This window comes from Equus asinus, chromosome 13 (genome assembly GCF_041296235.1).
Source record: "Equus asinus isolate D_3611 breed Donkey chromosome 13, EquAss-T2T_v2, whole genome shotgun sequence".
Taxonomy (NCBI): domain Eukaryota; kingdom Metazoa; phylum Chordata; class Mammalia; order Perissodactyla; family Equidae; genus Equus; species Equus asinus.
This window is the reverse complement of record NC_091802.1, coordinates 28,445,957-28,463,588: the sequence shown is the minus strand read 5'-3', so window position 1 is coordinate 28,463,588 and position 17,632 is coordinate 28,445,957. Positions and strand designations below refer to the sequence as shown.

The following is a 17,632-nucleotide window of genomic DNA, read 5'->3' as shown; positions in this document are numbered from 1 at the left end:
CCTGTTGAATCTGACTTATTCTGGAAGACTTTTTCCCCCCTTTTTTCTTTTTTAAGAAATAAGGGTTGCTAGCTTAATGCCTTTATAATGATGTACAGTTTCATTGTACTCTTTCCATGTGTTGTTAGGTTTTACTTGCAGATTGAATGGATATTGAGTTTCTGTGAGAGTGACTTGGAATTTATTATGGATGTTTACTGCAGAATGAATAAATCCTTCTGATAAAAGTAGTTAAAAAAAACACTTTTTTTTTTTAATGATGGTGTAAAGAGATGATTGTATATGAGGCATGTTTTAAACATTCATGTTATGCTTTAATAAGATAATGTTTGGAGCTAAATTTTAATTTGAGGTATCAGATCTACATTGAGAGACTAAATAACAATGAATTATAAATCCTGCTAGAGATTAATAAAGCATTCTAATAATTTCACTAGTTGATGAATCTAGGAGTTATTGGTTCATTGGATCCCCAAACATTTTTTTCTTGTATCTTTTGTAGCAAAATCGTGTGGTTGGAGCTATGCAGTTATATTCTGTAGATAGGAAAGTGTCTCAGCCCATTGAAGGACATGCGGCCAGCTTCGCACAGTTTAAGATGGAAGGAAATGCAGAAGAATCAACGTTATTTTGTTTTGCAGTACGGGGTCAAGCTGGAGGGAAGGTAAGTTTTGGGTTTGAAAATTATTTTAGAACTTTGTCTTTCTGGTACTAATCAGTCAGCTAATTTCAAAATGGTCTTCTCCCTTCCTTGTTAATTTATTTTTAACATCCAGATTTGTGGTGACTTAGTTCGTTTAAATTTTACTTCCAGTGATACTTGTCTCAAATGAATGTTTTTTAACAACTTTTTGTATCTATTTATATTAAGCTATTTATATTAAGACTTTATATCAATTGCCTTTACCAAAGGCGGCCTTAATTCAGTCTTTTTCAACTTTATTGTGCATAAGAATCATTAGGGTCACTAAAATGTACGTTAATGTGCCTTACGTCTAGAGAGTGATTCAGTAAGTGGAGCCCAAAATCTGCATTTTAATAACCCTAGGTGATGTGACATAAATAGAATGTGGACCACAATTTGAGTAACATTTCTTTAATCAGAGCTTCTCAACCCTGGCTGTACATTGGAATCACTTGGACAGATTGAATGAAGTGTTTTGTATGTTAGTATTCTTAGTTGCAGGCAACAGAAAAGAGGTCTGGTTGATTAGAGCATAAAAATTTAGTAAAAGGGTAATGCGTAGTTGACAGTGGTTAGGAAGGTTTAGAATCAAGCTTGGAAAATGAAGAGGAATGAGGGAGAATGGGCAGCAACCAGGTCCCCAGCCAAAAGCCCTGCCACAGAACTCTGAGGACTCCGTTGCTGTTGTGACTGCACTGCTGGATGCCACAGTGAGCACTGCTGCCCCTGGAAACTCAGTTTGATGTTGTTCTCACTACCAGAGTAGAGTCTCTGAAGTCTTAATATTTTTCCATGGTAAGTAGTTAAGAAAGTTAATGTAGAGATTGCTTAAAATGTGATCATCTATAGCTTCTCAGCAGGGAGGGAACATAAGCACCGAGACTTAAAATTCTGCCTAAAATTTTAGAGTAAGAATCTCTGAACTGTGGAATGATCCTACCAATCTCACGATATGACAAAGATAGAAAACAGTGATATTTAGATCTGAATTGATAGAATCTAAACAAAAAGACACATAGGTTTTAGAAATTAGTTATCTTTAAGACATAGGGCTGAGACTTTTTTTGAGAAGTCCTACTGGAAGAAGAACCTCAATATCATTTTTATAGTGCCTGAAAACCTGTTTATAGGTTCTTGAGCGTATTTGATACATTGTGCTTTATCTATTGTTATCTGCCATGGCTTTTGAAGGAAGACATAAGTTTTTCACTGTGGCTCATCATACTAATTAAGGATGAGACTTGATAACTTTAATATGGTATGTATCTGAGAAACTGAATTATTCTTTGTCTGAGTCAATTCCTGATATGACTAAGCAAAATAGATAATACTTTTTTGTCGACCTTATTTATTTTCTTTTGCCCAGCTGATGTGCAGCTTCAGACATTTTAAACCAAAATGTGACTAGAGAGACAACTCAGTTTAGGTGTATGCTTTCTATCTGTGTTACAGTAGGTAGGCAGAGAAGACTTTAACAACTTAGGTTTCTGTTTGGAAATACTAAATTATAATGGAAGGCCATGAGAGAGCACCTTTATGGATAGTGTATTACCATTCTATGCCCTTAATTTAAGGTAGATTGAAGTGTGATTATTTCAGCCATTCAACCAACTTTTTAAAGTTTTTATCTTGAAATATTATACATTCATAGGAAGCTGCAAAGACAGAACAGAGAGATCACATGTCTCCTTTACCTAGTTTCCTCCAGTGGTTACATCTTATATAGCTATAGTACGGTAGACACTGGTACAATTGTATAATTCTGTCATTTTCTCACAAGTAGATTCAAGATACATACTATTCCACAAGGATTTCCCTCACGCTACCCCTTTATAGTCACACTCACTGCCTCCTTCCCCAGCATCTCTAACTCCTGACAACCACTCATTATATCTCCATTTCTATAATTTTGTCACTTCAAGAATGCTATATAGGGCCTGGCCCCATGGCCAAGTGGTTAAGTTTGCACGCCTCGCCTCAGTGGCCCAGGGTTTTGCCTGTTCGGATCCTAGGCGCGGACATGGCACCACTCATTGAGTCAATGCTGAGGCGGCATCCCACATAGCACAACCAGAAGGACCTACAGGTAGAATATAAAACTGTGTAGGGTGGCAGGGAGGCTGTGGGAGGCGAAGAAGAAAAGAAAAAAGATTGGCAACAGATGTTAGCTCAGGTGCCAGTCTTTAAAAAAAAAAAAAAACACAAACAACAAGGAGTGCTGTATAAATAGGATCATATAGTATGTGACCTTTCAAGATTGGCACTATTTTTTTCACTCAGCATAATGTCTGTGAGAGTATTCCATGGTATGGTACATGGTATGGTTGTACCATAATTTAATATTCACCTATTGTAGGACATTTTGGTTGTTTGGGGCTACAAATCTGCTGTGATCAGTTGCTAAAAGATCTAGGTTTGTATAAGTTTTATTTTCTTTTGAACAGTTACATATCATTGAAGTTGGCACACCACCTACAGGGAACCAGCCTTTTCCAAAGAAGGCAGTGGATGTTTTCTTTCCTCCAGAAGCACAAAATGACTTTCCTGTTGCAATGCAGGTATTTTAACCAAAACAGATGAACTTTTTAAATCTCTCCTCTTAACAAAATCCAAAAGCTACTACTCACAGTCAGTATAATTTAAGTGGTCCTTAAAAGAATACCCTTTATTCCCAAATAAAGTTTATTAGTGAAACTTCGTCAAGTAATACTCTAAATTTCATTGTAATATATAAAATAGGTTGTTCAAAATTATGTTTTCTCTTTTATACATTTATATTGTGTTTTTTTATAAGAGCTTGGGATATTCCATATTTAAATATGCTGTAAAAATGAGGAAACTGTAAATACTAGCTTTTAATTTTTCATATAAACCTTTTGTCAAAGTTCTAGAATTTCACTGTCTCTAAAATGGAATTGAAGTAAATGTTCTGTTTCTGGATTCATTATTGTACTGAAGTGTTGACTCTCTTTATACAGATCAGTGAAAAGCATGATGTAGTATTCCTGATTACTAAGTATGGTTATATCCACCTCTATGATCTGGAGACTGGTACTTGCATCTACATGAACCGAATCAGTGGAGAAACAATCTTTGTTACTGCACCTCACGAAGCCACAGCTGGAATCATTGGAGTAAACAGAAAGGGACAAGTAAGGAAACCCTGAAACTTAAATTAAGCCATGAAATAACACTTACTACCATTACCTTTTTTTTCAAAAACCAAATGGTAACTTTGGATGTCAAAATAATATATACCTAAAAATACAGAAGCATATGATACAAAGTCTCTCTTTAATCTTGTTTTAGAGAGAGAAACTGCTCAGCATATAGCCACCTAGGATTGTGTATATTTGTCTTTTTTATCAAAAGAAGTGACTCTCCATGCAAAGAAACTATTAGGGTCACGTTTGACAGACTGTATACTTTATATAGGGGTTTTCTTCCTATGATCTCTAAGATTATCAACTACAAGGAAAAGAATTCTTCCTACATCTCTTTTTTAACTCTATTACTAAATATTTAATGTTGGAAGGTGATATGTTATGGTAGCTATTGTGGAGTACTTGGAAAGTTACCCAATTAGGGAAAATATTAGCTGTTTTGAATTTGCTGCATTTGACAGACCTCTTCACACCATGTAACAAGTGATCTTTTTTGTCTGTTTTCTTAGTATTTTATGTTTTCTACCAGGAGCTATCTTATTTTCTAAACAGTGGTTAAAATTGCAAGAACAATACTGTTATTGGTCTTGCATTTTACTAGTTTTCCTCTAAATTAGTATATTTCCCAAATAGTAAGTAAAGGAAGTAGATAGATTGTTTTTCTCCTTTGTTCTGTTAATTTCCAGAAAATAGTATGTATGTGAAGCGGCAGATACTCTAGGGGAGAGAGAGTCTTTCCCTACCTCTCCAACCCCTACCTAACTCCGCACCTGGTTCGGTGCTTCTGTTTCATGCCCCTAGCACTTAGGTAGCTCTACCTCGTAGCACTTACCGCAGTGAATTACAATTGCTTGCGTAACTGCTTCAGTCACTGTTCTTCATTAGGGAAAGGGGCTTCTCTTTGTTTAGTTGTATTTCTAAAGCAGTCAGTGTCTGGCACAAAAGTGACTTTAACAATTCAGCAGCTTTCATTTACTCAGTTGCATGTATCTCTCCTGGAAAAAGCAAGAATGAATTGGCTTTTTGGTGAACTAGGTTAGTGATAATTTAATAATCAAGTGAGGTTGTTAAGCCAGAGACCTTTTTATTTCCACTACTGTTAGATAATGCTTAAACTCTGAAGTAGCTTGTATAATTTCGCCATACGTATTTGATGTTAACTCTGATTTTGGAAACTTATTGATTACTTTTCTGCCCTTCCCCCACAGATTTTTGTACCAGGTGCTTTGAGTAAGGAGATGAGTGTTTAAAATAACCTTAGGCCTCAGGACTTTTCTGTACTCTTAATCAAAGCCAACTACAGCTGGACATATCCTCTAGAGGAATGAGTGTGTGGTTTCTGTGGGTTGAAAAATCAAAAGCAATCAGGATGACATTATTGCCAGTATCTAGCTTAAATTCTGAACTTGGTAGAACTGAGTACTTTAGAAGATCAGAAACCTTCTCTTTTCCCTGTAGATCTTAAGTACTGGTTGCTAGAAATCTGCTAGGACAGTCTAAAAGTAGGATAAAGATGAAACTATGGATGTGTTTGGGGAAGACTAAGGTACAGATTAGTAGAAAGCTTCAGAAAGTGTGTTTGGAACTGGATTTGTTCATCTTTCTTATTTTTCCTGGGAGATAAGCATTACATTAAGGATGAGGGTCAGAAGTGCAAATGACTATAAACTAATTACTTCTTTCCTTTAAAAGATATGTTTTGTTTTTTAAAGATTTAATTTTTCCTTTTTCTCCCCAAAACCCCCCGGTACATAGTTGTGTATTTTAAGTTGTGGGTCCTTCTAGTTGTGGCATGTGGGATGCCACCTCAGCATGGCTTGATGAGTGGTGCCATGTCCGCACCCAGGATCCGAACTGGTGAAACCCTGGGCCACCAGAAGCGGAACGCGTGAACTTAACCACTCTGCCACGTGGCCCCCATAAGATATGTTTTAAAGATTTTATTTTTCCTTTTTCTTCCCGAAGCCCCCCAGTACATAGTTGTATATTCTTCGTTGTGGGTCCTTCTAGTTGTGGCATGTGGGACACTGCCTCAGCGTGGCTCGATGAGCAGTGCCATGTCCGTGCCCAGGATTCGAACCAACGAAACACTGGGCCGCCTGCAGCGGAGCACGCAAACTTAACCACTCGGCCACGCCAGCCCCCAGAAGATATGTTTTAATATGAAGTAGAATGTCATTTTGTGGCTACAGGATAGCCTAAACTTTGGGGAGGGGGTCGGACCTGTAGAAATGAAAAGAATTTGGGAGGTTAAAATTTCTTCATTTTCTTCAAAAGGAATAATAGGTAACAGTCTCTCCTGCCTGTTCTATCTGTTTGGTTATTGAGTTCTCAAATTGTATTAGGTTCTTGTTGATCTTGGGACAGAAATTTCCCATTTTCATTTATTTAACAAATATTAAGCATATACTTTGTGCTAAACACTGCCTGGTGCTAATAATGCAGTTAAATGAGGTCTTAAATAGTATTCCACACAGTCTGTTACATGGAATAGTGACTGAGAAACAGACAAGAAATTATAATAGTATGAGAAGTGCTGTTGTGGGTGATGTAAGTAGTTTAAGCTGGGGTGTATAACCAGCTCTGGCGTTGGGGAGAGGAGTGGATGTGTAGTGAAGGGCTCTCTTTCTCTATGGCAATTGATAGCAGTTTCAGCTTTTAGGCAAGGAGGGCAGCATTCAGTGGCAGTCTTTTTAGGAGGACTGAGGGTGGGTAACTATTCTCCAAACAGAAGCAATTAGAAATTGCTCTTTACTGGTACTACAGTTATTAAGCACCTACTGTATAGCTTGCATTATGTTAAGTGCATGAGAATTCAGTGGTCCCTTCCTTCATTGAGTATATGATCTGGTCTTGAGGAATGTAAATGTAATTAAAGAAAATTACTGAAACATCCTTGTTTTAAAAAAAGTCCTAGAGTTAAAAGGAATATATCTTAAACTTCTAGGCCAGCCCTTAGATTTCATAACTTCTTCACAGTCATTTTCTGTAGGGTGTCAAGATTTCGTTCCTCAAGAATATTTAAAGCATATGGAATTGTCTTTCAGAGCTCAATTAGATGGGAGCCTTGATCTTTGATATTAACCATGTTAAGAATGAATGAATGGTATCAAAGTAATTAGAGTTTGGGCAGTATGAAGTGGGGAGTTATGTATATTACAGAATGGCCATATTTTATGAACCCCCAATAGCTTAGCATCTCTTAGTCTTCTCATTCCTGGCCTCTTTTTTTCTCTTTTTATTTATTCATTTTTATAACAACAGGAGAGCAGCTGTCACAATTTCATTACCTTTGTGACTCACTAGTAATCGGCTTTAAACAGATTTGGTACCATTGATCTCCAAATAAACACATTGCAGCTATTCATTAATCTTTAAATTGTAGGTGCTATCAGTATGTGTGGAAGAAGAAAACATAATTCCTTATATCACCAATGTCCTACAAAATCCTGATTTGGCTCTGAGAATGGCTGTACGTAACAACTTAGCTGGTGCTGAAGAACTCTTTGCCCGGAAATTTAATGCTCTTTTTGCCCAGGGAAATTACTCAGAGGCAGCAAAGGTGGCTGCTAATGCACCAAAGGTAAATAGTTACGAAAATGAAGTTGCTATGATTGGATTAATGTTAATGTGCTCTGTTTCTAATACTGTTAGAAGAACCAGCTTTCCACAGATAATCTAATCTTCTAGGTTACATTTTCCTGTAGTAGAATATGAATGACTTATCAGTGCCTGTATATTTGGTTAATTACTTTCCTGTGCTCTACATTTCCTGTGGTTTTTATAGCAGACTCTTAGAAGGATATGTAGATCTGGTAAGCTATGATTTAGATAAATGTAGTAAATTTTTAGTTAGTTTGTAACACTAAGTAACTAAAAGAGTAACTGTTTGACCTCATCAATGATAGCTATCAATTTTATCCAAAAGCTGAAGATTAAACAGATGCTGTGCAAATTATGGTGAGAAGAGTTGTCTGAAATTGAGCTGAATTTATTCTCGTCACCTTTGTATTATATTGGACAAAATTAATGCTTTACATCCTGACCACTATTAAGAAATTTGCAGTAAATGTTAATCTGGAATAATGACGAGCTACAGCTAATTTGTGATTATGCATGTTCTCTTACACATTGGCGTTGTAATTTGGTTGGTATGTTTCTGATTCTCAATAATCTCGTAACATTGAACCAGAGGTGTAACAGATGTTGACTGAATCTTTACTATTCAGTGTATTGAAGATTTAAAATTTAGTGTTAGTAGATGGAAATCATCTTTTTAAGATTGACCCAAGAGACCCATGGAGTTATTAGTGTGGTGTTGGATCACCTTTCAAGGAGTCTTTAACATTTCATTTTCTTAAAGGGAATCCTTCGTACCCCAGACACCATCCGTCGGTTCCAGAGTGTCCCAGCTCAGCCAGGTCAAACTTCTCCTCTACTTCAGTACTTTGGAATTCTTTTGGACCAGGGCCAGCTAAACAAATATGAATCCTTAGAATTATGTAGGCCTGTACTTCAGCAAGGGCGGAAACAGCTTTTGGAGAAATGGTTAAAAGAAGATAAGGTACGTTAGCTTTTGTTCGAGTACGTTTGCTTTGATTGTATTTTAAATACCTTGTAAGCAACTTAAAAACACCTAGGTTGCACCGAAATGTCTCCGTCATTTCTTGCTTGTAGGAACAGAACAAGAACAGATAAGTCATGAGATGCATAAATTTATTTGCTTCTGAAAAAAAATGTATTTTTATGGTATATTGAGGCAAAATATCTTTGTTTAGTTTTTTAAATGGAATCCAAGATTCTTGCTTGGTTGTTAAAACTACTAATCTGGAAGCAAATTGCTATCTTTTTGCTTTAGGAACAGCTTAGTTGGAGACACCTCTGTCAGTATGCAGTCATATTTGCTAACATATGTAACACTCATTTGAACATCAGAATATTTTCTTCCGCGTTTCATACTTGATATGAACAGTAGTTTCAACCATACAAGTATCATATCTTTTCTTTTAGAACTTCCCAAGTACCATCAAAATTGTGGTATTTGCTGTTAGTACCCATGTTTGGGTATGCAAGGGAAACATGTTATATAAAATGTTGGATCATAAATATGTGAACAGGACAGCAGGACTGTCTAATTAGCGGTGATATAGATTTCCAAAGTGATTTCACAGAATGTTAATTGGCATTACATGGAAAAATATTTAACTCAGTTTCTTGAAATTGACTTAAATATGGACCTTTAAAAAATGTTGTTAACCAGCTTTCTTTACAGTAAGATTTCTCTGTGCCTTTTATAGTCCCTCAGTACTTGCTAAGTTCTTTTTACACAGAGCATCTAATTGTACTGTGTTTTCTAGAACAAATTATGTAAAATGTTGTTTATTTGTAAGTCAACTAACAAATTTAAACAGTCCATTAGTAGTATTATTCCTTTCATATCACTGTAAAAAGCCTTTCTCCACAAAGTGGCAATATTGAATTGCCATGTCTTATGCCATTGACAAGAACTGAGGCGGTACTGTTTAAAGTACTTGGAGTAGTGAGTAACTTTTGATGTTATTATACCTTTCAGCTTTAAGTGTATATTGGTAATATTTTTACATTACTAATTGTAAGTCCTTGTTTCTTGACCCAGCTTCTGGTAATTTTATAGGATGCTGGAGAATAGTACTTCCGAGTTGGAATGCTTGGACAAGAGTCTCTGCTGAAGATTAGTTACTAGCCACTCTAGCAAGTATTTGAGGTCCATCCTAGTTGTTTAAGATAAAGGAGGATGGGAACAGCCAGAGTAACTGAGTTGACCTGTGTAACAGCATGAAAGCTTTTTGGGTGTCATTACCTTTTTTGTGTGAATGGTCACGTGGGATCCATTTGTAGTAAAAGGGACGCTGGTCATCTTGACATTAGCGTGTTCAGTTAAGAGGTACGGACTGACAGAACTTGTTACTTCTCAGTACTGAATATCAGTGATAAAGGCTATTCTCTGACATAATGATTAAAAGAATAAAATCAACTCTAGTATGTAAAGCAGAACTCTTTTGGGGACGCTGCTTTCCAGATTTGGCAGCTAAGTCAGGTTGAATAGTACAGAGGAAGGTGCCTGCTTGTACACCACCTATGACCTTGTGAAATTAGTGTCCTTCCTTACAACCTTAAATCCAAAAGTCAAGAAGATAATGGAGCTTAGATCCTTCAGACATAGAGATTATACCCTAATTTTAATAATAGTCCTTAAGCTTCATCTGGCTCCTTAAATATAAAATTTTCATTTGATAATATTAGATTAAAAGTTGCATTATCTTTGAAAAATTGGGATCATGTGGATCTCATATCTGAGTATTCTTAGAAGTACAAGATTCTGCTTTTTAGTACTTGTGTTCCTAACAAAGTAGTTGATAATTTCTATAAGCGTGAAGTCTTGGTGAGCTGCTTTTATCACTGTTTAAGTAACATGTGTGGAGAATTCTGAGACATCGCTATGAATACAAGACCAAGAACCTTAACTAACCACAACCCCTGCATATTTATAATGTATTCTTGGAAAATTGAGTAAGTGCCTGTCATATTAGTTTTTATTTATAGTAGAAGTAGTATCAATTGCTTGTTTATAAAGCAGCTCATGGATTACTAAAACTCTTTTTTCTTTGGACAGCTGGAATGTTCTGAAGAACTGGGTGACCTTGTGAAATCTGTGGACCCTACGTTGGCACTTAGTGTGTACTTAAGAGCTAATGTCCCAAATAAAGTCATTCAGTGCTTTGCAGAAACAGGTCAAGTGCAGAAGATTGTTTTATATGCTAAAAAAGTGAGTTCAATGAACCAGATTCGCAACATAAATTCATTAAAACGTTAAGAGAGAAATTAGTCTATAGTAACTCTGAGTAACTTTAATAGTGGGTTTCCTTAAATTTTGAATTGGTTGCAAAAGTATAAAAACCCTATTTTAGCTCTCACATATAGAATTACACTTATTAAAAAATGGAGACCCTTACTCTTGCATGGCTTAGAATTTAAGATGGCAGGGGTGTATTTAACCTGGTAGAATATGCTTTTTGAAATGGTCATTAATTGAAAATGAATAAGCCAGTTAGAAAAATTTTTAACTATTCAGTCAAATGTCATCACCAAGGTATGTGTTTACCTAATATAAACCAAAGTCAAATTGAGCATCTTAAGTTAAAACTGAATTTATGCTTTGACCAGCAGTTCTAAATTAGCAAGATTCTGTTGTAGAAAAAGCCTTTAAATGATAGAAGAATGAAACTTTGCAGCAGTGTTTAAAGTTTTTGTCTATTTATAGGTTGGATATACTCCAGACTGGATCTTTCTGCTGAGAAATGTCATGCGTATCAGTCCAGATCAAGGACAGCAGTTTGCTCAAATGTTAGTTCAGGATGAAGAACCTCTTGCTGATATCACACAGGTAAAGGCATTAAAATGTCTTCTGTAGAAGTTGATTTAAATAGACAATGGGGGGATCTGAGTTGAAACAACTTTGGAGAAGAATGAGTTAACCTTTTAATTTGTGGAAATTAGAGCTATGTCTATCTACATGGATAAACCTCAAGTATCTTACCAAAAAAGCAAGTTGCAGAGCCAGCCCTGATGGCCTGGTGGTTAAAGTTCAGGGTACTCTGCTTCGGTAGCCCAGGTTCGGTTCCTGGGTGTGAAACCACACTACTCTTCTGTCAGTAGCCATGCTGTGGCCGCAGCTCACGTAGAAGAACTAGAAGGACCTAAAACCAGAATATGCAACTATGTACTGGGGCTTTGGGGAGGAGGGGGGAAAAAAAGAGGAAGGTTGGCAACAGATGTTAGCTAAGGATGAATCTTTCCCAGAAAAAAACAAAAAAAAAGCAAGTTGCAAAAGAATGGACAGTCAGATACCACCTATATACAGTTTTAAAACATGCAAAACAAATGCCATCTTGTTTAGAGATGATATGTATTAAAAATATGAAAATATATGGGAATAATAAAACACAAAGGATAGTTGCTTCCACTGGATGAGGAGAGAAGGAAGAGATACACATAGGAAGTGGGAGTCAGACTTCCTATTTATGCTTTTGTCTATTTTAAATAGTTTAAAAATCAAAATTTTAAGTTTGTTGATTTGATTGTATTTTGCTATTGTACAGTATTTTGAAATACTTTGTGGTTTTTTTTACCAGAACAAAAAGTAACTTGAGACAGTTTATTCTTAAATTATGAAATTATGTTGTCCAAATAATATTCTTCAAATCTGGGATTTGGTCTGGTAGTTTTTTTATATGTAAAGAAAGAGATAACATTTAATTTATTTATATATTGTCAACAATATCATAAAGCAATTTTTAAACATCTTAAAACAATTTCCCTGAAATCTTTTTTTGTAGATTGTCGATGTCTTTATGGAGTACAATTTAATTCAGCAGTGTACTGCATTCTTGCTTGATGCCCTGAAGAATAATCGCCCATCTGAAGGTCCCTTACAGACGCGGTTGCTTGAGATGAACCTTATGCATGCACCTCAAGTATGTGTTTTCATGCTTTTCAGGCATTTTCCCAATACTGTTTTAGTAGTTATTTGAAGCTTCTTAGATTAAGTTATTCAAAGCTACTGAGATGCCTATTCCTCATTTAGGAAAATTCAGCTAACGTTCCTTTGTACTCTTTCTCTCTCTTATCAATTCACTATTGAATCTTAGTATGTAGTCTGGATATAAAATTACTGATATAAATGGAGTGGTAAAATAAACTCTATTTGTGGTTTTATAGGTTGCAGATGCTATTCTAGGGAATCAGATGTTCACGCATTATGACCGGGCTCATATCGCGCAGCTGTGTGAGAAGGCTGGCCTACTGCAGCGTGCATTAGAACACTTCACTGATTTATATGATATAAAGCGTGCGGTTGTTCATACCCATCTTCTTAACCCTGAGGTATTTCAGTCTCTTGCTTAACAGCAGATGGTGTTAGTTATGATTAGTTCGTGTACTGAAAGTGTGTATGTAGTACTGAATGATGGTAATTCCGTATCACTGTTAGGTTCAACATTATTCCACTTATTTATTTATTTTGTCCTCCAGTGGTTAGTGAATTACTTTGGGTCCTTATCAGTAGAAGACTCCCTGGAATGCCTCAGGGCCATGCTGTCTGCCAATATTCGTCAGAATCTGCAGATTTGTGTTCAGGTGGCTTCTAAGTATCACGAACAACTATCAACTCAGTCTCTGATTGAACTTTTTGAATCTTTCAAGAGTTTTGAAGGTAATAAGGAGTTTGAGTTGTTTTTAATTACTTAAGATAGCCAAGGGAGGGGTATTTTATGATCATAGGCTTATTGGAAATTCTTTCTGCAAGCTTAATTTTGTGGAACAGTTGTAAGTTTTATTGTTCAGTAAATTTGTCAAGCGTCTTTTACGTCAAGTCCTAGGGGTGTGCAATGAACAAGATCGTCTACTTAGATATATAGGTAAATTAAAGGCAGAATTTCAAGATACAAATATATGTAGTAGCTTTATCATAGTTGTATAAAATGAAAATACTAATGTGATCAGGTGTAATAAGATTTCATGCTTATATCATCTGGCTCTTGGAATGACAGCTGTTTCTAGTCAAAGACATTTTGTGACTTGTCACTAAATAGCAGGTTTTCTCAGCCTCAGCACTACAGACATTTTGGGCGGGCTAATTTGTTGGGGGTTGTAGGGGTGGGGTAGGTTGTTGTGTACGTGCAGGATATTTAGCAGGCTCCCTGGCTTCTACCCACTAGACGTCAGTAGAATCAGTCCAATGGTTGTGACCGTCAGAAATGTCTCCAAGACATTGCCAAATGTCTCCTGGGAAGGAAATCACCCCTAGTTGAGAACCACCGCTGTACAGAATACTACTAATGTAATCACTGTTGGGTGGCTCTTAGGTTCATTAGTTAAACTTCTGGTCCTCAATTACCTTTTCCTCCCTCTTTTTATAGTATTGCTCTAGACAGAGATTTCTACTGGTTTTCTTAATTTTCTCAGTTTCCCATTTTAACTATGCACTAAATTTATACTATTCATTTAGTACAGTAGCCACTAGCCACATGTAGCTATGTAAATTTAAAGTAATTAAAATTGAAAACAATTAAAAATTAGATTCTTCAGCCACATTTCAAGTGCTCAGTAGCCACATGTGGTTAGTGGCTCCCATATTCGACAGTGCAGATAATCAAACATTTTCATCATTGCAGAAAGTTCTCTTGGACAACACTGCATTAAATTCTTTTCAAGCTACTTTTGTGTGTTTCCTATTAACTGCATATGGAAAAACACCTGCTATAAGGGACTTCATTTAAAATTTCTCATATGGAATATGGTAGGATAATTGGCTTCGGTATTAACTAGCTGCCTCCTAACTATTTCGCAACTATTAGAGAACAGTGGATTAAACTTATCTGTTTTGTGGGGGTTAAAGTGCAAATCCATTTTGTCAAACTGATTACTGAATTAATTGGTATTCTTACTGAGCTTTTTGAGCAACCAGTTTTTATTTGGTAGTATTCAGTATAACAGAGGGTTTTTTTGAGATATAATTGACATAACGCTGTCTTAATTGCTTAAATATTTTTCAGTTCTGACATTCTCAAAGGTGCACCTGTACTTAATTTCAATTATTTATTTCTTTAAGGTCTTTTTTATTTTCTGGGATCCATTGTTAACTTTAGTCAGGACCCAGATGTGCACTTTAAATATATTCAGGCAGCTTGTAAGACTGGGCAGATCAAAGAAGTAGAAAGAATCTGCAGAGAAAGCAACTGCTATGATCCTGAGCGAGTCAAGAATTTTCTCAAGGTAAGTGGTTTTGAGTAATGCATTTTCTGGTTGGGTTGAAGATCAGCAGTTCTACAAGGATTTGATCGTCGTTTTAAAATATTTTTTTCCACAAGTGTGAAATTCGTAGCATTCTAAATTGTGTGCTGAATTATTTCTTCCAAATTTAATACTCTGTGGTTTCCTTTGAAATAGGGAAGGAAATTGGTAAGTAATACTTAAGAATGACCATCTGTTTAAAAGAAAAAATAGCACTATCTCAAAGGAATTTCCTTTCTTTCACTTTAATTTTGGAAGAAGAATTTTGAAAAGTGGTTATAGACTCTCAATGTCATTTTAGAGTATCATTTCCTTTTGAATTTTAAGATAAGCTTGCCCTCAGTGTCATTTTAAAAAGGAGTCTGTCGTATGCAAAGGGTCCTGTTGTCTAAATGACATAGGTTTGTCTCTATCTTCAGAGTAGCCTGACTCTAGAAATTAATTGTGTGTAATTCATAAATTGAAGATAAAATCAAACAGGTTTGTGACACATGAATTTGGTTATAGAAAAGTAAGAATTGCCTATGTTAAAATGAAGAGTAATGGTTTAAAGATTTTTAGCTCGTTAAAACATTCCTAAGGGCAGTTAATTTTGTTCAATGTTTAACTCTGCTTTAGCTTTATTCTCATACCTACTAGTTACTTTGTGAGGAAAATAAAACTTTAAAATTGGCAGTTGTCTATAAAAATAGGAAAACTAGAACATTCAGATTACCCTCCAAAAATGTATTTATTTATATATTTTACATTTGTATTTTATATATATGAAATGATTCCAGAGGCTATATATAAAGTTCTTAAGTGTTTTTTGTCTTCTGGAAGAATTTTAGACTGAAACTAAAACCAAAATGTTTCTTGTGTAATTCAGTAAAAAAAAAAAAAAAAAAAAAAGGCTTTTCTTACTACTACACTGTCATCATTTTTAGATAATCTATAGTTGTGTTAGCTGATTGTTCTTTTGAAAAACTTAATACCTGGGTTCTAGATGAAATAGCTAAATTCTTAAGAGTTTTAGTGTAATGAGATAGTTAAAGTGCTGAAGTTGCCCTACACTTGAGATGAAAAGATAAACCTTCCGCCAAAGTATAGCTTTCTAATGTCTTGGCCATCATGAATATTATATGATGTGTTTGAACCCAAGACTTTGTGGTGTCAAAAAACTCCTCCAAATGAGAAAGATATGAGGCTCTGTGCTTGACTAGTGCACCTGTAACAACAGTTCAGTTCCCTCTTTGAGTATCAGTACTGTTTCCTTTTTTAAAAAATACTACCAGATTCTTACACTGATTTCTTTTTGTCCTTATAAGCTTTCAGCTCTTTTGCTGCAGTTGCTATTTCTTTAACATTGAGTTTTAATATTTGAGTTATGTATATGTAAAGCAGAACTAAATTAACTGTTTTTACTTAATTATGTTTTTGAGCTTCCGAAAAGATCCTCTAGATACTGGGATGGTGCAGCCTTAGATTGTTTAACCCATGAGATCTAATTAGATGAGGATTCCCCCTTCACACTTTTGAAATAGGTGCAAGCCTGATAGAGTAGGGGAGTGGATATGGATTATAGTAGCCTGTGAGCAGGTGGAAATGGTGTCCTTAGCATCATTTGGCTCATGCCCTAACCTTGTAGAACTATGGCTCTCCGTAGACAGCACGGAACTATTCTTCAGACCCATGATCTGCTTCTTGCTCCCTTTCATCTTATTTTCTCTCATTTTTCCTTTCCTGGTTCGCTTCAGCCACATTGGCCTGCTTGCTATTTCTGAATCTCCCCAAACCCTCTTTTGCCCCAGGGCCTTTGCTTGTGCCCTTTTCAACTTTTCTTTCAGACCTTCATGACCTGCTCCCTTACCTTCCTTCAGATTTCTGATCAAATGTCATGAGAAAGCATGTCTCAAATTACCCTGTCTAAAATAAAACCTATCCCTATCTCATTCTCACCTCCCCCATATCCCGCTTTATTTTTCTTTATAACACTTAACACTGAGACATTGTCTCTTTTCCACTAGAATGTAAGTCCCTTGACGGAGTGCATCCTTATTCCCTGCTGTATCTCCAGTACATAAGAACAGTGTACACGGGGTTGCTAGGAGTTGGAATTGACTTGATGGCACTAACGAGAATATTAGTTAAATGAGTGACTTCATGTTTTAAGAAAACCTCTCAAAGTGTTTATATAATTTCAGTTTTTGTCTTAAAATCTTTAACCATAATAACTAAAGGGTAACATTTTAGTAAATAGTTTAAAATATTAATAGCATTACTTCCATGAAAATTGCAAATTTAGGCAATCAAGAAAATACCTAGTTTTTGTCTACTTTTTCGGTCTTAAATTTTCTTTAGGAATATAATATAGTTGAAATATAGTAGAAATCTTAAACACTCATGCATGAGAATAGAATACCTAAGTATTCTTAGATTACTTGCAAGTGTCTTTTCTCCCTAAGTGGTAAAATAAAGTGTGTAATATTTTATATGTATGTTAAACAGGATAAAGAAGATTAGTGTGTTGATCCACTAACTCTGATGTTCATTTAGTAGGAAAAACTTGGCCTACTGAAATCTTTTGCATAGGTAGATTAAACATTCTTTCTAGAAATGATTTTAGCTGTTAGTAGAGTTTCCATGGTGCTAAATAATATTGCTTTGGGCTTTCCTTAATGTCAAAAATCTGCAGCTGGACTTCCACTTCAGATTTACAGCCATTTTGACTTTTTATTCAGGATTTCTCATAACTCCTAGATTTAGTTTAGTCTGTGAACTGTTCAGAGAACACTAAATCTTTGAATTATTCATAATTGGGTGACTGATATGCGCTAGATTCAGGAAGTATTTTACTCTAACCTTGTAAATAATGTTCTTAGTGGCTGTCATTGGGGAAAGTTCTGTCCTGCTTAGTTCTACTTCCTTAGTAGACTGTCATAGAGGAATCATTTATTGAGGATGTTTCACTGTG

General features: G+C 35.6%; 1 protein-coding gene across 2 annotated transcripts in view; it reads left to right on the top strand.

Annotated features, from left to right (window-relative positions):
• CLTC (clathrin heavy chain) overlaps window positions 1-17,632 on the top strand; it is a 65,687-nt gene that overhangs the window by 28,086 nt on the left and 19,969 nt on the right. For both annotated transcript variants that reach the window (XM_014856974.3, XM_014856973.3), the window contains exons 4-14: window positions 503-664; window positions 3,130-3,243; window positions 3,664-3,837; window positions 7,235-7,432; window positions 8,213-8,413; window positions 10,502-10,654; window positions 11,150-11,272; window positions 12,225-12,362; window positions 12,607-12,771; window positions 12,919-13,099; window positions 14,498-14,661. In XM_014856974.3, coding sequence (XP_014712460.1) covers window positions 503-664; window positions 3,130-3,243; window positions 3,664-3,837; window positions 7,235-7,432; window positions 8,213-8,413; window positions 10,502-10,654; window positions 11,150-11,272; window positions 12,225-12,362; window positions 12,607-12,771; window positions 12,919-13,099; window positions 14,498-14,661 — 1,773 coding nt within the window. The remainder of the gene's footprint in view (window positions 1-502; window positions 665-3,129; window positions 3,244-3,663; window positions 3,838-7,234; window positions 7,433-8,212; window positions 8,414-10,501; window positions 10,655-11,149; window positions 11,273-12,224; window positions 12,363-12,606; window positions 12,772-12,918; window positions 13,100-14,497; window positions 14,662-17,632) is intronic.